This window comes from Muntiacus reevesi, chromosome 5 (genome assembly GCF_963930625.1).
Source record: "Muntiacus reevesi chromosome 5, mMunRee1.1, whole genome shotgun sequence".
NCBI classification, from domain to species: Eukaryota; Metazoa; Chordata; class Mammalia; order Artiodactyla; family Cervidae; genus Muntiacus; species Muntiacus reevesi.
In genome coordinates this window covers 49,936,463-49,957,196 of record NC_089253.1, presented here as the reverse complement: position 1 = coordinate 49,957,196, position 20,734 = coordinate 49,936,463, and the positions used below count along the sequence as shown (strand labels likewise).

The following is a 20,734-nucleotide window of genomic DNA, read 5'->3' as shown; positions in this document are numbered from 1 at the left end:
AGTTGGGAGTGCTCTAAGAGAAGGCTGCTTCAGGCTGTGTGCACCCAAGCGAGAAGCGCTGAGCACAAGTGGCCCCACAGAGGCCAAACACACACAGCCTGATCTGGGTTCATTATCCAGATGGAAGCTCTTGTTCCCAATGCCCTGACCCCTGGCACAGGCTCCTGGCAACGTCCCATCTCACTGATCTGTGCCCTCCTCCCATCTGGGCACAAGAACCCTGTCTCTAAGATTCAGTCGGGATGATGGACAAGGTTGTGCGCTCCTCAAGGGACCCTTGCAGTTCCTCCCCCAGATCTATTTCTGGCCTAGGCGCCTCCCTCTCCCTTCAGTCCCCCTGCCTGACCTGACCCCACAGCTGGGAACATTTGCTTGGGGGTGGGGCAGCCCCCTGACTATATAAGACTGGACCTAGGTAGTCCCGGGCACCCTGGAAGCGCAGCTCCTCCGGTGCTAATACCTGCACACTCCAGCTTGACCCTCCAGCAGGCACTGCAATGACCGAACAAGCCACCTCGGAGGCCCCTGCCTGTGGTCTGGAGGAGACCGCCTCTGAGTCTGCACATGTGCCCCCTACAGGGCCCTCTGGAGACACGGCAGCTCCCCAGGCTCCTGGCGGGAAGCAGGCTCCCGGGGGAGAGCGGGCTTCTGAGCCACAGGAGTCTGCCCCTCAGCCTCCTGACCCCGCAGCCTCTGCAGCCCCCGCAGCCCCCACAGCCACTGACCCTGCACTTCCACGTGAAGGTGATGAGAGCTGGGGCGGGTGGAGGGGGGAGGCAGTCACGGCAGGGAGCGGTGGGGGGCGAGGTCTCGGCTGCAAGCCCCTTCACCACCCCCACCCCCTGCTTCTCCCTCAGATGTCCCCAGTGCCCCGCTGCTGCTGGCCGTGGAGGATGTGAGTGACAGCTCCGTGACTGTGAGCTGGGAGCCTCCAGAGAGGCTGGGGAGGCTGGGGCTCCAGGGCTATGTGCTGGAACTCCGTCGAGAGGGAGGTGAGCTCCGGGTTAACCCTCATATACGGAGGGGAGGTGGGCCTGGGGGGCAGTAGGGACAAGCCCTCCAGAGGGAGACGCAGAGAGGGAGTGGAGGCAGTCTGCTTAAGCCTCGCGGGCAGCGTCTTGCTCACCTACACATCTCTGAAAGCAGGATGGTATCCAAGGGACCTCAGCAGGTGCCTTGCCCTCTAGCTCCAGGAAGCCTCTGCGTAACGAGAATAAAAGGCTCGGTGACACTGGGGTTCTCCTCTGTAGGAACTAAGAAGGTGCTGAGTCTCAGAGGACCCTGCTTGTAGAGAAGCTGAGGGAGAGGGCTAAGTTAGAACAAGGGACAGTGAGGAGAAAGAGCCGGGCTGTGGCCAGACTCCCGAGGCCGCCACCTCGTCCGCCGCCGTCTTGTCCCCTTCTGCAGCAAGTGCAGGCTGGCTCCTGCCTTTGGCCCCGCCTTGCTGTGTGACTTGGCGAACGTGTCCAAGCCTGTCTGGGCTTCAGCAGCCCCATCTCTGGCCACCATTCAAGGGTTCTGACACAAGGTGCCTCTGATGCCATTTGACACATGAGAAGTCAGGGAGGGAGAGCAAAAGGAGAATAAGGCCTGGAAAGGGAGGCCAGCTTCCTCAGACCATCAGTAGGAAGGGAAGCCCCACTGAGAAGGGGTGCCCGCGGCCATGGGGCCAGGGCCTTGTACTGTCTTCATTCCTCTCAGCCTTGGACTGGGTGCCTGTGAATGCCCGGCCCATGATGGTGACCCAGCAGACTGTGCGGAACCTGGCTGTAGGTGACAAGTTCTTCGTGCGCGTGGCTGCAGTGAGCTCTGCAGGGGCTGGCCCACCAGCGGTGCTGGAGCAGCTTGTCCACATCCAGGAGACCATCGGTAAAGCCAATCCCTGCTCCCCAGCCCTTCCCAAGCACCTTAGCTAAGGGATGGAGAAAAGGAGGCCAAGGGGTGGAGTCGCTTTCCCACACTCACGTGCACAAGCCACCTGCTAGTGCCATCTTGCCTTAAGAAAGTTCCAGGTTCCTCAGCAGCAAGGAGTCTCTGGAGGTCAAAGAGGCCAGTTTTCTGGGTGGTCCAGCTCGCAAGCATTGGAGAAAGGGCTTCACGACTCCCAGAAACAAAAGCTCACACTACCCTGGTCACCTGCCTCAGAGTCCCAACACTTAGAGTCATTTCATTCTTCCTCTCTAATCATAATCCCCTCAGCAGCCATAGAAGCTCATTTTCTGCTCATTTCTTATGACGTGGGTTCCAGATTCTCCCAAAGGTTCTGGAACAGAGAAAACTCTTTGTTTGCCTCTTACTGTACCATGTCCCTAGTGGAAAGAAGATGAACACCCTGCAAAAGACCTGTGAAAGTTTCTCCATCCCCAGAAGCCAGTGCTGAACTGGAAACCTGGGAGGCCAGCTGCTGTCTCCTTGCTAAGATTTCTATTTGTAGGGTGCATTAGCCTCAAGCCTACCCTTGCTCCCCTCCCTAGGCTGATCGGGTTTCAGTCTGTTAATGGCAGTGAGTCATTTGGTCTGATCCAAGATCTCTGGGGACAGCCCAGAGCCCCAGAGTGACAAGAGACATGGGCCAGCAGGTGGCCAGAGGCCTCCTCCACCTTCCTGCTTGTCCTGCCCTCCTATCTCCCAGAGGCAGAGGGGCACCCCACAGCTCTGGACAAGGCCTCCAGAAAGAGGGACTTCATGGCCGCAAAAGGGAGTCAAGTTTGGATTCAAGGAAATACTTTTCAGCTTTAAGGCCTGAGAGATGTGGGAACCACAGGGCTAAGCAATACAGAATTATAGACTGTCATGGCTGGTCTATCTAAGCCAAGGCACCCCAGGACTCCCTTGAGGTCACCCAGACTATTAGTGGCAGTTTCAGAACTGACTCCCACACAAGACCATTCCTGTCCCACCAGGTGGCAAGCAATCTTTTCTGGTGAATTTCAAAACCAGAGGACATGTCCATCCTTTGAGTCTAGGTGAGACATGGTCCCACCTGGCAGCTCAGTATGATTCTAGCCTGGAAGTGGCAGGGAGCCCTCCTGGTGGGGAAAGGGGCATTGGCAGGCATCCTGGACCCTCCCTGACGGCACAGGGCTCTTGGACTCTGAGAGCCTACAGGGGCCAGGACCCTCAACCTCAAGGCCTAACATTGGAGGAATCAGCTAGACTCAGCACCCACTACTCCATTAAAATTCCTCTGGCAAGAAAGAAGGGGATTTCCTGGAGAGAAGAGAGCAGGAGGAGGTCATGAGTAAACAGGGAGCAGCCAGGCCCTTCTCAGGGGCAGGGCAGGGTGGGGACCCTGTCTAGAGTCCTCAGCTGCTCAGCTGTCCCTCTTCAGCCACCTGGAACTGCCAAGCATTCCTGGCCCCCTGCAGCTGCCTCTGGAACATTCCACCCCTGGTGCTCCCAGGGCCAAGTGCCTGCACAGCTAATCCTCAGAGACACCGTGTTCCTTCTCACTGTCTCCTCCCTTCCTGCCCTGCACGCCACTAACCGACTGCAGCCACCTGCTTGCCACGGAGGGGCCTCAGCCACCCCACCCCGCCCACCTAGGCAGAGAGCCGTGGGGCTGTTCCAGCTCCCCGGGGACGCCCAGCAGCTCCAGCGGTTGCACCCAGTGAGGCAATGGTCGGGAAAGTGGTTCTCCACCAGAGCGTGGGTTGGAAGTTAGGTGTCAGGAAGGAACTCCCAAACGCAGACTAAAAGGTAGTGGGAGGGAAAAGAGAAGGAAGGGGGTGTGCCTGCTCTGGCTCCCTTTAGCAAGGGAAAGACCCCAGTCCTCTCACCTGGTTTGGGGACAGGGCAATGAGCAAATAGGTCTCAGAGGGGCCTCTCTGACGGCAGAGGCATTAGGAAGGAGACAGAGCTGGGCACCCTTCCTGGGAACACAGGCGACAGGTGCACACACACTCCCCACCAGGGGGAACCAGGGAGCCAGCAGGGCCCATCTGGAGTCCAGGAATGCCAGGGCTGCAGGATAAATCCCAGCCTGGCAGGGTTGGGGCACCAAGGGCGTGCCTAGGATGCCTACCAGTTCACACCGTGGAGGCCCTGCCCTCCTGGAACCTCCTGTCTCTCAACTCCTCAAGGGCCTCAGGGGATTCTGGCCCTTGAATTTTGGAAGTGAGCTTTGCCCTGCCCACAAGGGGGCAGCCTCAGAGCGTCCCAGGAGCCCTCCTCTGGGGCGCAGCCTCACTGTGTGTCCAGTCCCCTGCTGCAGAAGCCTCTCAGCAGCCCCCCTGCTGTACTAAGCCTAGACTTCGGTTCTAATGCAGAGGCCCCCAAGATCCGTGTTCCCCGCCACCTTCGTCAGACCTACATTCGCCAGGTGGGAGAGTCGATTAACCTGCAAATCCCCTTCCAGGTGGGTATGCCTCCCTCCCAGGGTAAGCGCTTGGGTGGAAATACAGGGCCCCACCTGAAGTTTATCAGAGGAGCCCAGAAAATGTCAGGGTTCCCTTGGAGGTCTACTGAGACCCACCCATCAAGATGCACATGACTCAGTCGATTCTCCAGCCGGCAAATAGGACAGGTGGCCCCGGGGCCGGCTGGACAACTGGACAGTGAGGCTCTGGCACCTGTGGCTCTAGCCACTTCTGCCCTTTCTAGGCAAGGCAAGTGTGGCCAGCTCCCTTGAGCACAGCTCCAGAGAACCCTGGAGTGGTAGGAGTGGGGGCCTGGCACCTTCTGCTCCCACTCAGAGAGTTCCTCCCTCCCAGGGGAATCCCAAGCCTCAGGCTTTGTGGACCCACAATGGTCATGCCCTGGACAGCCAGCGGGTGAGCGTGCGCACCGGGGACCAGGACTCCATCCTCTTCATCCGCTCAGCCCAGCGCTCCGACTCAGGCTGCTATGAGCTCACTGTGCAGCTGAAAGGCCTGGAGGCCAAGGCAGTCATCAACATCCTGGTGATTGGTATGGGGCCAGGGGAGGCAAGGGCTGAGGTTCCTCCTGCCCCAGGACTGATGGTCAAGAGGGTCAGGCCAAAAGAGAGCGATAGGAGCCCGATCGTGTTGGGGGTGGGGTTGCCGCGAGCCCAGCCCTCCTCCTCACTCTCTGGTCCTGCAGAGAAACCTGGACCCCCCAGCAGCATCAGACTGCTGGATGTCTGGAGCTGCAACGCTGCCCTCGAGTGGACACCGCCCCAGGACACAGGCAACACAGAGCTCCTGGGCTACACAGTGCAGAAGGCAGACGAGAAGACGGGGGTGAGGCCTGCTCGAGCAGGGAAGCGGGGCTGGGGGAGGAAGCGCCCGAGAGGTGGGGAAGGCCTGCCCGCAGAGGGTACGGGGACAGAGGACTGCTGCTCTGCCCACTGCCAACCGGACTCGCTGTGTGGATTTTGGCAAACCTCTTTCATCTCTGGACTTCAGTTTCCTCCTGAAGACTGCAAAGGCGATTCTCTGGGGCACTTCAAGCTCTAAAGCAGTGCTTCTGGAAATGTAATGTACATGTGAATTACCTGGGAATTTTGCTAAAATGCAGGTCTTAATTCAGTGGGTCTGAGGTGAGGACTGAGAGCCTACACTTCTCTGAAGGTCCCAGGTGATTCTTACTTTGTAGGTCATCTGGCCACACTTTGACCAGTAAGGTTCTAGAATTCTCTGAGGTTCCCAGAGAGATCACCTTCTCCCAGGAGTTACTTCTCCGCATTCCAAGTCCCAAGGACGGGACATGGAGCAAGCCCCTCGGAGGAGGAGGCCTCGGGGGCGAAGGGAGGGTGAGGGCGTGTGGAGGTGAGGATGACGGGGCCGGCTCTTGCAGCGATGGTTCACGGTGCTGGAGCGCTACCACCCCACCACCTGCACCGTCTCTGACCTCATCGTGGGCAATTCGTACTCCTTCCGAGTTTTCTCAGAGAACCTGTGTGGACTCAGCGCCTCAGCGGCCGTCACCAAGGAGCTTGCCCACATCGTAAAGACAGGTGGGTCTGGGCCCAAGACCAGAAACCAAGCCAGGCATTGCCATGCTGATGCTTCTGCCCATCTCTTCCCTTCCCTTGGAGTGTCAGCACTGCTCCCTGTGTTACGTCTCACAGGAGTCCACTTGCCAGAACTTTTGCTGCTTCTCCACACCCAGGCCACCGCTATGCGCACACACATGTTAATAGAGTGACTGTGAGAAATGGATGTGGTTGACTGATTGTAACAAACACATCGGAGTAAACCACGCAAATGAGCAGCACCCTTTGGGAGACTGTACTTATACTAAAGATGCCGCATGGCTGCCAACATCATAGCACTCACTCATGTACAGTGTCCCAAGAACCACTCTGAAGGACAATGTGTGTGGTTAGGTAGACTGGTGAGTTTGCTAAAAGCAAACTCCCAACCCTAATATATAGCACCACATAGATGGACAACAGAGATATGGGTATTTACTGCTTCTACATACACACATGGTCCTCTTGCGTCAAATGTGAAATTCCCAGTCCTTTCTCCCCGTCGCCTTGTATGTCACCTGGACGTTGGGCCTAAGGGCCGCACATAGTCTGTGTGGGCCGCAGAAAGCACACTTTTAAACACCAGCCTAAGTTGCACAGAATTAAGAAAAAGCTTTTGTTTAAAAATAGAAAGCCAGTAAAGTCTCCAAAGACAAAGAGAAATAAAATGTGGACTCGGGTTTTTAGTCTCCACCCTCAGTCAGTATCACTCCCCTCCCTGCCTCCCTCTGTGACTCACCCAGCCATCGTTTTGGCTTTCCTCTGCCTCTCTGAGATACTCTGTCTCTAAGCTCCTGCATGTTGGCTGTGCCTGACTTCCCAAAGATCTCAGGAGTCTGGGGTCCTGCCATGGGGCTCCAGAGGTGGAGGCAGGGATGAAATGGATAGTCACCTGCCCTCAATCTTCCTCCAGACCACCAGCTCTCTGCTCAAAGAGCCATGATCATCATGTGACCTTCCACCTCTTAAGCCACAAACTCACTATGTGAGATTGGCAAGTCCCTCATCCATGAAAGGTCTTAATTTTTCATCTGTTAGCTGGGGTGATAAATGTATCCTTCCAAAGGAATGCTGTGTAGATTAAATGGGATACCTAGGTGTAAGCTGTAGTGATTATTTCAGGAAAACAGATGAGGTCAGTCTTAAGAGGTCTTCTCCTGTAACCTCAAATTCATCCCCTCTTTCTCCCCTGAAACCAGATGTTGTTGCCAAACCCAAAAGCTTTGTTGAGCGAGACTTCTCAGAAGCGCCCTCCTTCACTCAGCCCCTGGCCGACCACACCTCCACCCCCGGCTACAGCACGCAGCTCTCCTGCAGTGTCAGAGCTTCACCCAAGGTGAGGGCAGGGGCACTGGGGCTGCACAGTCTTTCCAGACAACTCTGCCTAAGCCTGAAGGTGGCCTTTGGGGGCTTCATCCTGGCCCACACCCTTCCCAGCTCTCTCTGACCTTGCTCCCCCAGCCCAAGATCATCTGGATGAAAAACAAGATGGACATCCAGGGTGATCCCAAATACCGAGCTCTCTCTGAGCAAGGCGTCTGCACCCTAGAGATCCGGAAACCCAGCCCCTTTGATTCCGGAGTTTACACCTGCAAGGCCATCAATGTGCTGGGGGAGGCGTCTGTGGACTGCCGGCTGGAGGTGAAAGGTGAGGACTGAGAGAGGTTGCTTTTTAGGAATCTTCTGATGCATGGGAGACCAGGAGAAGCCATGTTTTCTCCTTCTGGACTCGATGAGGCTGAGCACTGAAAATCAAGGCAAGATGAGGGTAGTAAAGATAGAGGTCAGGCTCTTGGGGGGACTTTCCAAGAGGGAGGATGGCCCAGTGCGGGAAAAGGAGGGCTGGAGTCTGTGTTGCAGACACACGGCTCACTGGGGTGAGGGTGTGAGACTCCCTGTCTCCCACCCTGCACTTGGGTCCCCAGCAGACACCCACCCCCTCCCTGAGCTCTAACCTTCAGGTCTGTCCCAGCCTCAGCCACACACTGAGGAACCTCTGGTGGAAGCTGTAAAGAGGAGAAAGGTAAGTAACTGCATGCACCCCTTCTCCTGCCTCTGGGGGTGGAGGCCTGGGGCAGGGGTGGGCTTAAGAAGGGAGGGTGGCAGTCAGCTCTGAGCATAAATCTGCAGCCACAGGCAAGGTACCTGCGCAGTCCCGGTGGTGCTCTGAAGACCCAGCACAGTAGGGTGATGCTGGCAAGGCCTGGAAGGCATGGGCATCCAGGGGACGGGCACAGGGCAGGCTCTAGTCCTGACTCTGAATGGCCTCAGACCAGGGCATCCCCATGGGGTAATTTCCTCAGCCAGAAAAGTAGCAGAAACAACCGTGCCCGGACTGCCCTTCCCAGGTGGATCTGAGGTTCTGAAGGGTGAGGGTGTACCCTAGAGTTGCGGGGGCAGAGCTGGAGCCGGGGCTGCGGGTCTAAAACCTGAGGGGAGGGGGGCCGGGAAGGGAGGTCTTCTCCCCCATATCACCTCTTCAGCAGGCGTACGTCGCCCAGCTCTGCCTGACAGTGGGGCTCGTGAAATGTTCTCTGCCAGGTGCTGCAGGCCTGAGGGGTCAGGGCCGCCAGGCCCAGAGTCGAGTGCCTCAGAGGCCCGAGATCTTCACATCTTAGTGACAGCTGATGGCTTTGCTCCTTGGTACCTGCCTCGCCCCTGTCCCTCCACTGGGAGCGGGCCTAGAAGGCCCCTGTACAGGCTTCCTAGACACCAGGAGCCCTGGAAGGTGCAAAGATCGGAGCCCTCCTGCAGAGTCGTATGCTGGTCCAGAAGCACTTGAATAAAGGTGTTTGGTGTTATGGTGCAGCGCCTCTGTGACAGTGAGGTCAGCGTGATGGGCACTGTGTCCCCAGGAGGGTGGGCTGAATATGTCCCCTGGGGGAGTCTCCACCTCTGACACCATGAGGAAGGTTCAGTGGGAGGGGACCCATGATCTCATGGGGGTTTTCCAGATATGAGATCTTTTAGGATCTTGTTTCACATTCAGAGTTTGTTGCCCTTAGAGGATAACCACAGGAACAGACACACCCTTCTCTGGAACCCTCCTTGCTCCAAACGCCTCCATGCCCTCCCCATTTCCTTCATTTCTCCCCAGACACCACCACTGATTTCTCTCTGTTGAGGTTGTCTGTTTCCCTCAGTGGTGGGGTGCATTCTCCATGAGGGCTGACAGTCTTTTATTAGTCAAGTGACCCTCCCTGGGAGCCAGGGCACATCCTGCCTGAGAGAGGGAAGGGCCTGGAATCAGCCCTGGAGTTGCTGTTCACACTTAGAACCTGGCCCCTCACTCCTCTGTATAAGGAGCTTTGGTTTGGGCCAGGAGTAGACCCTTCCTGAAAGGTCTAGTCTAAGGGCCTAGACTCTGCAACAGAGCCTCAAAGCCCATGAATATAGTGCTAAGTGCCAGGGGTGCTGAGGGTACTTAAAATCCGGTAAGACCTTCCTGTCCACACACTCCGGAGGGGAATCTCCCCCGGCCTGAGCAACCTGTCACACTCATCCCACAGTGCCCATGGCAGCTCACCTTCTCTTGGTTGCCTCCTCCCCAGGCAGGCAGCATGTTCCCAAGAGTTGACAGGTGTGGAGTTCCCCTCTCTATTTGGCCCAGAAGCAGCAAAGAGGGGTGTTACCTAGAAGGGTGCCCAGCACAGAGGACTGGTAGAGCTGGTGGCCCAGATGACAAGCCATGACACTTCATTCTCTTACTTGGGATGCTCAGGGCAAGAATCAGGGCTCAATGCTTCTGCCTTGTGGCTGTTTGAGGCCCACACCTACCATTCCACACTCGCTCCAGGGGGCGTGGAGCCCCCACTCAGGGCCCAAGCGCTAGTGGAGAATAAAGCAAATACTGGAAATTGTTTCTGGACTGGTTCTTTCTGCCTCTCGGAAGTATAACCTTGGAATCCCTGTGGTGAGGAGAGCAGGCACCCTGGCAAGCGTCATGGCCAGGAACACAGAGCTGTGGGAGGTGGGGACTAAAGGCGTCTTGATTCCTGCCTGTCAGTGGCTCTGGCCACCTTCTCCTGCAGAACAGGAGAGAAAACAAGGCCAGGACATCCACTTTCTCTCTTTCTCTCCTTCTCTCCGTCTTGGTAGGGAGCTTCTCTCCTTAAGCTGGGTCCCAGGGCTGCAAGCCCAGCACCTAAGTCAGACAAGCCACTGTCCTGCCTGCTGTGGGAGCTGAGCTTGCTCTTCTGGCCTATGTGGTCCCAGGGCAGTCTCAGGGTCTCAGGCTGCCTTGGGTTGATCTTGCAGATGGGGAAGCACGAGCCACTTTCCTCTTTCCCTCAGGTTACCTGGTTCTTTCCCCACAGACTAACCTCCCACACCTCCCCCAGGACCGTGAGGGGCGGGTCACAGCCACAGCCCACAGCGGGGAGAGACAAGGGAGACGAGTGGGATAGCAGGGAGGGGAGCCCTGGGCTGAGACGCCCCAGACACGGGCGGGGGGGCGGGAGGGGGAGTCTAGTCATCGGGCCTCTCTGCTGGGGGATCCTCGTCAACAGGAGGTGCAGGCTGGCAGCGGAAGTGGTCGTTCCAGATCTTAAGGAAGGTCACTCGGAACTTCTGGATGCGGAAGGCGTAGACGATGGGGTTCATGGCCGAGTTGCCATGCGAGAGGAAGATGGCGATGTATATGAGGATCCTGGGCATGTGGCAGGAAGGGCAGAAGAGGGTGACGCAGTTGAGGATGTGCAAGGGCAGCCAGCTGAGGGCAAAGAGGAAGAGGATGAGGGCCAGCGACTTGGCGATCTTCAGCTCCTTCCCATAGTACTTCTGCGGGTCTCCAGAGGAGGCCGACACCTTCTTGTTGAGCTGCTTGCGGATCAGATAGAAGACCTCCATGTAAATGAGGACCATGAGCAGCAGCGGGGGCAGCACCCACACAAAGAAGTTGAAGTAGACCATGTACTCCATGCTGATGACCTTCTCAAACTGGCACTCGATCACAGGCTCGCCCACGCTGCCATTGGCCAGCCAGTCCCGCTCCACCACACTCAGGTTGTTCCAGCCGAACATGGGCGTCAGGCCCACCACAAAGGAGAGAACCCAGCAGCCAGTGATGGCCACCACAGCCCTTCGAGGAGTCACCACTGTCTTGTACCTGAGGGAGAGGAGGGCAGAGTGTGAGGGCCCCTCCTCGGTTCACCCAGCCCCGGGGGTCTCTAAGAGGAGCTCCTTGCCCAGCCAGGGCCCAGTAAGTGGGGAGGTGCATGTCTTTGGCTAGAAGGCAAAGTCTTTGGGATCTAAAATTTAAGCCAGGACTTGCAATGCATTGGCTCATGTCGCCTGCTGAGGGTGGGAAAAATCTAGAAGAGAATAACAGATAAACTCCTTTAGGAGTTTTACTAAAATTGCCAAAGTAAAAATTGTTCATATGCACTTGGCACACCATCACTGGTGACCTTATCATTGCTTCATGACAGTCCCCATGTGGTAGAAAAGCATCATCAGAATGAGGGCCCATTTGACAGCTGAGAAGATGCTGTGCGAGGCGTGTCCTTCCCGAGGCCACATGGAGGGTGCAGGCTATCCTGTGCTTCCTACTGACTACACAACAAATGATTAACAAACCACCTCTCCCCTTGGGCCAGCTGACTCACTATCATAAAAAGCTCCCCCACACCCGCCTCCCATGGCTCCGTCCCGTCTCCCCCACCTCCATCCTTACCTCCCCTTCTTTTTCAGTCATTGTACAATGCTTATCTCCTGAAGGGTTCATCTCAAGAACCAGCTCTCCTCCCCCAAACTAATTGGGAAATATTCTCAAGAAAGAAAACTGATGGTCACCGAGGACTGCATGCAAGGGACTGCAATTCAGGTATGCATGCATGGGTGCATTCATTTGTTTTTTGAGTGCTTTCTGTGCCAGGCATTGATCTCTGTGCTGGGAGTAAGATAAAGAATCCCTTCCTCTATGCAGCTCACATTTTGAGTGAAGAAATAGAAAACATATAAGTAAGAAATAAATAATACAACTACAGGTTGTGATATGTCCTTTGAAGGAAATAAACAGGACCATGTTAAGGGGCAGAGCCCCCAACCCTTTTCAGGCCATAACACACACAGATATGAAAACATTAGGATGGCACAGAAAATGGACGTGGCTGCCTGTGGGCCATGCCTCTCTCTACCGCTGTCCCCAAGGTTGAGGAGATGCAGTCTAGAGGGGCTCCCGGCTTCCCTTTAAACCAATTCACCCAGCAGCCGGCATGTCCTTGGCCCATGCACTGGCCTTGGAGTGAGTGCCAAAAGCTGGGGCCTGCCTGGCTCTGGGCCAGCAGTTTCCCAGTTGTTATTTTCCAATGCTGCTTCTGAGATGGATGGAGTGGCCTCCTGAACATGTAAACAGCTACTGAGGCCCATGGGTATGAAGGCGGAGGCCTCCTTCTAGCTTCATTTTCTTCTATCCTGTGCTTGGAGAATCTGCAGCTTTCTCCTCCACAGCAATATTTAAGGTCTCTCTCACTTTGGCCCAAAGCCCCCCTCTCCTTGAAGACTTTACTGAAGTGAAAAAGGGAATGATATGGGGGATGCGAGAAGCTGGACCCACTTCCACCCCATCTAAAAATTGGGCACTAGAAGGGACCTTGGGAACCTCATTTCCAATCTCATCATTGCAGTGGGGAAACTGAGGCCCTTAGAAGACTCCAACTCCACAGCGTGGTACCCCTCCCCTATTCTGTATTCTTGTGTCCCCAGAGCTCCAAGGAGTCTTGAAAGCTGCCCAGAATGCTTGTGCCTATCTGAAGCTATGGTTTTTCCAGTAGTCACATATGGATGTGAGAAAGAACTTGGACTAGAAAGAAACCTGAGCACCGAAGAATTGATGTTTTTGAACTATGGTGTTGGAGAAGACTCTCGAGAGTCCCTTGGACTGCAAGGAGATCCAACTAATCCATCCTAAAGGAAATCAGTCCTGGGTGTTCATCGGAAGGACTGATGCTGAAACTGAAACTCCAACAGTTTGGCCATCTGATGGGAAGAAGTGACCCATTTGAAAAGACCCTGATGCTGGGAAAGATTGAAGGCGGGAGGGGAAAGAGACAACAGAGGATGAGATGGCTGGATGGCATCACAGACTCAATGGACATGAATTTGAACAAGCTCTGAGAGTTGGTGATGGACAGAGAAGACTGGAGTGCTGCAGTCCATGGGGTCATAAAGAGTTGGACACGACTGAGCGACCAAACTGAACTGAATCCTTGCATTCTTGCTGTAACTAAAGCCCATTTCCGCCTCTTGAATCCCCAGCAGAATAGCAAGCCTGGTGCATACTTTGGCGTCAGAGATCCATATCTGAGTCCCGGGTCTGCAACCTACTAGGTCAATTCTTCCTCTGTAAAATGAGACTATGGGCCCTACTTCAGATGAGTTAATATATGTGAAATGCTCTGTAAGCACCCCACCAACATTCCTGTGCCTGAGCTCCTACCCCTCCAAAGCCCCTGAAAACACACACACCTTGGAAACCCTGCTATCTCTAGATGTTCAGCAAATGTAGCCCAATGTGTCTGCAATCATCTGGCTCAGGATTTGTTGCTGATGAGCTCAAATTGCTTTCCCACATGTCCCATGGTGAAAGGAGTTCTGGGAGAGTCTGTGGTGTGACTAAAGGAGTGCAGATCATTCTACAAAAGAGAAAGGCACTCTGTCACAGCTGTCACAAGTTGGGGGCAGGGCCCTAGGGTGAGCCTCAGCAGGCCAAATGGGGCTGCAGCTGCAGAAGGAAGGATGGAGGCAGGCATCCCCTGTCACAATCTGTCACCTCTATGGTTCACATCATGTGTATCATTTATAAAGTGCTTTCACATTCATGTCTCAGGCAATCCCCACGACCACTCTGCAGGTTGACTATGGGTTGTTTAGTTGTGGATGATAAGCAGATTGGGAATATCCCTTTCTGACAAACTTTAAAATGGGAGTGCCTACACCCTGTCCACAGGCGGTACTACCAGGAGAAAGAAGGGTAGACACAGTGAGTTCTGGTATTGACATCCAGCCTGAGGACTGGAGGAGGGGGTGCCTAGCCCAGGACCCACATCTGGGCAGTGATGACCCACCAAGAGAGGTGGAGAATTCTGACAGTGTCCCAGCTGGGAGACAAGGAGGAGGCAGTTTCTGGCTAAAGAGGTGCCCCCCTTTCCTCCTCCCCTCACCCTTCTCAACTGCCTGGAGCCCTGAGGTTAAAGCTTTCCTGGGGTTCCTCCAGGACCAGGTCCCAGCAGACCCTGCAGCCTAGGGTATCAGTTCTCATCTGTTTTTCTTGCTATTTTTTCCATAGTGGAAAAGGATTAGATTCAGAACCTTGGTGGGGTGGGGGCAGGCATTCACAGGAAGGGCTACCTCCCAGGGCTGGGAGAAAAACTCACCTCTCCTTACATGTGGGAAAGAGCAGCAGAGGCTGCAAGTTCTGGGGTGCACATGGAGTGGGGCTTGTCCCCCCCAGGTCATGGTCTAAGGCCTCATCACCCCCGGGGCTATGCTGAGAGCTAGTCAGAGAGATGGCTGCCCTCAGTGTGCAATCTCACACAGACAAAGGGGAAGCAATAGCATGGAGGCACTGAAACACCATGCGGAGCTCTGTCCGCAGGCACGCAGGGCAGGCAGCCCTTCGGAGGCGTCACTGAAGGGCCCAGGGAGAGCCCTGCCCGCCCCTGTAGCCCGGTGAGGGCAAGACTCAGGGCAGGGCAGTCAGAGCTGTGGCCTGGGGCGGCCCCCTGGGCCGGGCAGGTCACAGGAAAGATTTCAAGGTTTTGTTCTTGTGCAGGGAAAGCAAAGGAAGAATATAATTCAATTTCTGTTTTTAAAAGATGCCTCGGGCTGCGGTGTGGAGTGACTTTGTGCAGCGGGAAAGCAAAAACACCACAGGGGGCCGATTTCAGCTGTCCAGGCGGGGGTTCCCTATGCTCTGCTGGCTCAGTGGGAAAGAGCTCACCTGCTAATGTAGGAGACATAAGAGATGTGGTTTGACCCCTGGGTCAGGAAGATCCCTTGGAGGGCATGGAGCCCATTCCAGTGTTCTTGCCTGGAGAATCCCACAGACAGAGGAGCCTGGTGGGCTACAGCCCATGGGGTCGCAAAGAGTCGGACACGACTGAAGTGACTTACATGCAGGAGGGCAAGAGGTGAGGCAGTGACCTCGGGTAGGTGACGGTGGGGGGTTGGGAGGAGCTCCCGGCTGTCAGAGGTGTTGGGAGCAGAGCCCACAGGACCTGCTGCCGAGTTTGGATGTCCAAGTGAGAGAGCACCATCAGGCCAAGGCTCGGTTTCTCATCCCAACCACTGAGGGAACAGTGGCACCCTCCCTGAGCCTGACCCCTCTCTCACCAGGGGCCCCTCTCCTCTCCCAAGTCCTCAACGTGAATAAATACACGTAAAAATGGACACATGAATGCATATATCCATTTATTCAATCTTTATGATTTATGCAATGGCAACCACATTTTATTCAGTGATAAACAAAAATGACTTATTTGACCATTCATGATTGGTTGAGGACGGGGGCCTCTTCTGAGCAGTATGAGCGCGTGCCACCAGGCCACCGGCCAGGCTCCAAAACACACAGCAGCCCTGTTCCCAACACACAGTGAGACCAGCAGAGGCTTCCCCAGCCAGAACCAGCCTCCCCAGAGTCTCCCAGGGCAGAGGCATTTCCATCTCAAGCTGAACTCCAGCAGGAGAGATGAGTGTGCCTGAGCTCTGCATTGGCCCTTTGCATTATGAATGAGCCCTCCTCATGGGTTAGAGACCCGACTGCAGAGAGGGCTGGCCTCTGCCTGCCTACAGCATCACAGGATGGCTCTTCAGGGACACCACTATGGAATGGATTTTAGGCAGACTCTGAGACCATGAACAATAAGCTCCTTAGAACAGGAAATGCTCAGAATGCCACCAGGTGATAAAGAGACCAGGGGACCTAGGCAAGAAAGATGCATTTGACAAAGAAAAGAGAAGGGAGGGAAACAGATCCTCAAAAACTCTTTGGTGGACAAAGAACCGGCCAGCAGAGCAAGGTCCTCAGAGAAGCTGCTCCATCCCTGCACAGACAAGACTGGGGGTGCTGGTCCTCAAGCTGGGCACTCCCCCGCCAACCCTGCCCTGCTCTGAGTCACAGGGGACCGGGGGTTCATTCTTGCAGCCTGCATCTCCCAAGGTCCTGGGTCACTGGGTTCATGGAAGGCATTGGACTGCTGGAGGGAGGAGACAGAAGGATGTTTTCACCCCTCCTGTGTCACAAGCAGGTCTCAGGCAGCGGTTACATCGCTTCTTTGGCTCTACCTCCCACTAGCACGCCCACTGTGGATCCAGCTTCCACTAACCGCCCGCAGCCCTTTGGTTTTGGGACCACCTCCTTGTTTTGTCCTTCAGCCTAGGGGTAGCTTCTTGTTGTTGCTAATGTCTGAGTTATCTCACTATCCCCTCTTTGACTTCCCAGATGCTTCATGACCTATGTTACCAGTTCCTAATGAGGGGATTAAAAGCCCTCAGTTGTTATTATTATTATTAGCCCACACCTAATTATTTCTGTGTTCTGGGTTAGATCCCAATGGTTCAGGAGTGAAGCTGGAGCAGGAACAATTGAGTGTAGTTATCACAAAGAACTCCCTGCTAGAGAGACAAGAGACCTGACTAGACTTTTAATAAATATGTGTTAACTCAAAAAAAGAGAGAGATAATCCACAGAATGAGTGTGGAAAAGGCTAAACATGGTTCTGTTTGGAGGCAGGGGTTGATGAAGTGTCCCGTGAACTGCTGAGACCAGGGAAGGGTCCTCAGGCCTGGCCATACCTGTTTACCGCCACCTGCTTCTCACCAAGGTCCTGGGCATGCAAACTGAGTAGGAGACTGGAAGGGGTCCACACCTTTCTGCAACATGCAGTTTGGATAGTCTGAGGCTGAATCCTCCATCTTCTCTTCCCTTTCTTGCCGTCTGAGAAGGAGTGATATTCCACAGCTCGGGTTACCTCCTTCCTTTCCTCCCTTCTTATCATAGATCTCAGCTACTTATAAATGGAAACTTGGGTCTCAAGATCAGAGACGTAAGACTTTCAGACTATTAAACTACTTCCTGCAGAGAAATTCTCCCTTTCAAAGGAAACAGGAAACCATATACAATCAAAAGCACACTCCAGGGGCAAAATATTTAATAGCAAAATTCCCCACGGGAGTCTGGATCAGAAGCCCGGGGGAAGGACCAGGATGTCTGGGTCTTAATTATCCTGCCTTGAATATTGCTTGCTTTAGGCCCTGTGGCATTACCCACTACCTCTGAATATCAGTGTCACTAATCCCCAAAAGGGGGATCCATCTGACACCCTCCGGGCTACTTTGCAGAGCTACAGACAGTGGGGAAGACACTAAACTCCTTGAAACAACAGAGCTGGATAAATTAATTATACTGGTAGTGTGATGGGCCTTGGAAATACTCCTGGTCATGTTCTAAGAACAAACAATTCAACAGACTCAGTAGGAAAAACAATTATATCTACTTATATGACCCAGTAACGTCCTTTATTCTGAACAACTTCCCCACCCTCTCTGATTCAGATTCAGAGCTTCCTTGAATCTGGGAATGAGTGGAAGATACATGCTATTCTCTCTGTCCCAAGGGAACTCCCCTTCTGACAGGGGAGGTGTAGCTCCTGAGTCTCTGATGGAAGAGCAGTCCAGGCTAAATAAAGCATACAAGGCCAAAGTTCCTGGCCTCAACCCCAGACTCAAAAGTAGTCCAGGTAACTGACATCACAAGCTCCTCTAGAGGCCTATGAGCCTGTGACAAAGCCCCTGTCCTCTTTGGCTGTGTCCTCTCATCCTTACGAATAGGGTTTGGGATTTGTTCAGAGCATCTGATGTGGAGGACGCTTCAGGGAGTGGGATGTAGGCAGGGAGGTTCGCAGATTCAGGGAAGGCATGCTCTCAGAGTATGAAACTGAAAGTGTTAGTCACTAAGTTGTATCCTACTCTTTGTGATCCCACGAACTGTAGCCCGCCAGGCTCCTCTCCATGGGATTCTCCAGGCAAGAATACTGGAATGGGTTGCTATTCCCTTCTCCAGGGGAGTCTTCCTGACCTAAGGATTGAACCTGAGTCTCCTGCAGTGCAGGCAGACTCTCTACTGTCTGAGCCCCCAGGGAAGATCCAACCTTGCCTACATCCCCAACCCTTTCCCCCAATCCCAGGCATATCAGAACATCCCCACACAGGCAGCAGGAGACTCAGAACTGTGCTCTGACACAGTTCCCTGGGTGACTTTGAGATGCCATCACTTCCTCCCCAGCCCAGTACTCTGACTCCTGAAACCAGTGAAGCCCCACATCCCAGGAACAGGGCGGTCTTCAGGGAGGAGAATGTCTCACCTGAACTGCAAACTCAGGAAAACAAGACCCAGACCTCAGCCTTCCTGGCAATTTCCTGCTCTCAGATTTGATTCTCTCCAGTTCTTGGGGTAAGGCCAGGATGGTGAAAACACCAAGGTCAAATAACCCAACCTACTGTGGGAGACTTTCTGACTCATTCGGTGGCATGGGGGAAAAAAAGAAAAAACATCCTGTCTGCATATAGATTTAATGACCTATGAGTTGTTGGCACGGTGGTAAAGGGTGTCAAATTTCTTTTCCAATGGAGTGGAAAGATCTGACGTTATAGGAAAACAGAGCTGAGTTCTGATCCAGGCTTTGCATTGGGGAGTGAGCTTGGGTGAAACTCTTCTCCAATAAATGAAGAATGCTATGGAGTCAGATCTGAGTTTAAGCTTTGGCTCTACCAGTTAACAGTCTGTGGCCTTGGCCAAGTAACAATTCCTTGAGCCTTGCTTTGTCCTCTGCACATTGGCATGAGAGGACCTACTTGGCAAGCTCACTGTGACCACAAGGCCCCTCTGTGAATAGTAGCAACTGGTGCCTCCTCTCCCAAGGACACCCCTGACTCCACCAGAAAACACAGGCAGCTCCTGAAGAGAAACAAAACAGGTTGCAGCAACTCAGACAAACAAAAAGTTGCTTGTTTCATGTCAGCTCCCCTCCTGAATTCAGCCTTGGTACAGAACTAGTCTGTGTCCCCTGATCTGACTAGTGTCTGAGTCTTTGGATTCGGAGCAGATGGAGATGGGGAGCTTGCTGAGCCCAGCACTACACCCCACACAGGGCCCTGGAGAAACCTTACTTCCTGGTTAAGTCCAGTAATGCTCTCACGAGTAAGTGACCAGTGCAGAGAGTGGAGACGGGGGAACAGTCTCGGGGGGCTCCGGCGCTGTCTCCCACCCACGTCTGCTCATCTTCTAGTCTCTCTGGAACTGTGGCGTACTCAACATCCGCCTGAAGGCCGGAAGGTTTCCCTCAAGGGGCCATGACCCACTCTGGGTAGACAGACAGTGAGCAGAGCCCAGAGCAGCCCGAAGGCGGTAGCCCACTGAGATCAGAGAGCAGACCAGGGCGTGGAGTCACAGGGGTGCCCCCCAGGCCTCCCCTGGCCTGGGAGGAGGGGTGCCCGCCCCGCAGAGGCCGCTGCTCTCAGAGGACTGGGGTCCTCACTTTGCTTTAGCCTCCTGGGCCTTGCTGGTGGTGTTTAGTTGTTTAGTCATTAAATTGTGTCCAGCTCTTTTGTGACCCCATGGACTGTAGCCCACCATCCTCTGTTCATGGGATTTCCTGGGCAAAATTACCAGAGTGGGTTGCCATTTCCTTCTCCAGAGGATCTTGCCAACCCAGGGATCAAACCCAAGTCTCCTGCAGTGCAGGTGATTCTTTACCATTGAACCACGAAGAAAGCCGCTTGGGCTTTCAGGGTTCCCTAAAGTCACAGCGTCAGTCCTCTACTCTAGGAAAGACACAACAGACATGGAGGAGGACGGGAGAACAGGGAGACCCCTCCTCTGTGGAAGTCTTTCCAAAGAGAGGGCCCGTCTCACCTGCAGGCCTCTATTCCATAGCTTGTACTTTTACACCAGAAAGTCCTACCCAGGATCTAACTTCAGTCCCTCCTGCTGTATCCCAACCCAATGAAGTACTGTTCTCGGGACCTGGAAGAAGCTGCAGTCATATTTTCCCAGGTCCTGTCCTTGCTACCACCTCACGTTCAGGTTGGTGGAAATTTGGAGCCCAAATTACAGTGATAAGAACTCCAGCACCTAGCAGCTTCCCATCATCCCTCCTTTGCCTATTCCCCTGATCCCAGCACAGGCCTACTCACTGATCCCCACATGGGCAGGACAGTCACATGAAGCTGCAGGCCAGGCCCAGTCCAGGAACCAGTGTAGCCTCCCAGGCAGCAGCACACAGAAACATTTAGCAACAGCTGTCAGCTCTGAACCCTGCCCCACCCTGCCTTTCCAACTTCTTGGATTTGAGGCTTTTCTCCTCTTTTCTGTAGCACCTCCAGAGATGGGCTGGGGAGAAGGAGGGTCCTGATGCAGTGCGAGATGGGGAAGCACCCAGCATTGCCCAGGTCGGTGCAGGCCAAGCATAGAGGCCCCTTCCCAGGCCTTCTCGCAGTCGGCTCACCTGGGTGAAGGTGGAGGCTGATTCCCTCCTCTTCCCCGTGTGGGACAGTCACTAAAACTATGTTTTCCTCCCTGAGCACGTAACTGCAAGTTCCCCAATGGCGGGAGTCAGGTCTGGTTCAATGCTGTATTCCTAGCACCTGCCGTGGTACCTGGCACACAGTAGGCACACAATAATATTTTTAGAAAGGAAAATGGATTCACATAAAATGCTCAATTAAAACCAGAGAAGTCAGAAAAAGGGAAAGTGGGAGAGAAACAATTAAATCCAATGAATAGAAAACAGTCACTAACAT

General features: G+C 54.3%; 2 protein-coding genes across 5 annotated transcripts in view; one reads left to right on the top strand and one right to left on the bottom strand.

The window, feature by feature from the left end:
- Positions 1-427: 427 nt before the first annotated feature.
- MYBPH (myosin binding protein H) lies at positions 428-8,743 on the top strand. Of its 4 annotated transcripts, none has more exons than XR_010663467.1 (11): positions 428-744; positions 858-992; positions 1,702-1,869; positions 4,269-4,357; positions 4,713-4,908; positions 5,062-5,201; positions 5,758-5,917; positions 7,135-7,271; positions 7,612-7,692; positions 7,908-7,958; positions 8,477-8,743. XR_010663467.1 is itself a non-coding variant. In XM_065938184.1 (11 exons), exons 1-10 carry the CDS (start codon positions 498-500, stop codon positions 7,922-7,924), a joined length of 1,476 nt encoding a protein of 491 aa, XP_065794256.1. In that variant the 5' UTR covers positions 428-497; the 3' UTR covers positions 7,925-7,958; positions 8,477-8,743. The 4 variants fall into 4 exon arrangements, 2 of the variants coding, with proteins under 2 accessions (XP_065794256.1, XP_065794255.1); XR_010663468.1 differs by having other exon boundaries at positions 7,897-7,958; XM_065938184.1 differs by lacking the exon at positions 7,612-7,692 and adding an exon at positions 7,397-7,583.
- A 1,457-nt stretch (positions 8,744-10,200) lies between these two features.
- Positions 10,201-20,734, bottom strand: part of ADORA1 (adenosine A1 receptor) — a 37,683-nt gene continuing 27,149 nt past the window's right edge. Inside the window, exon 2 of the mRNA XM_065938185.1 lies at positions 10,201-11,042. Coding sequence (XP_065794257.1) covers positions 10,403-11,042 — 640 coding nt within the window. The 3' untranslated portion in view covers positions 10,201-10,402. The remainder of the gene's footprint in view (positions 11,043-20,734) is intronic.

Bases quoted from the DNA above. Each gene is read 5' to 3' on its own strand.
- MYBPH (XM_065938183.1), top strand. From the start codon at position 498: ATGACCGAACAAGCCACCTCGGAGGCCCCTGCCTGTGGTCTGGAGGAG. The intron at 1,870-4,268 runs GTAAAGCCAATC...GTTCTAATGCAG, and splicing joins CCACATCCAGGAGACCATCG to AGGCCCCCAAGATCCGTGTT. The intron at 5,918-7,134 runs GTGGGTCTGGGC...CCCTGAAACCAG, and splicing joins TGCCCACATCGTAAAGACAG to ATGTTGTTGCCAAACCCAAA.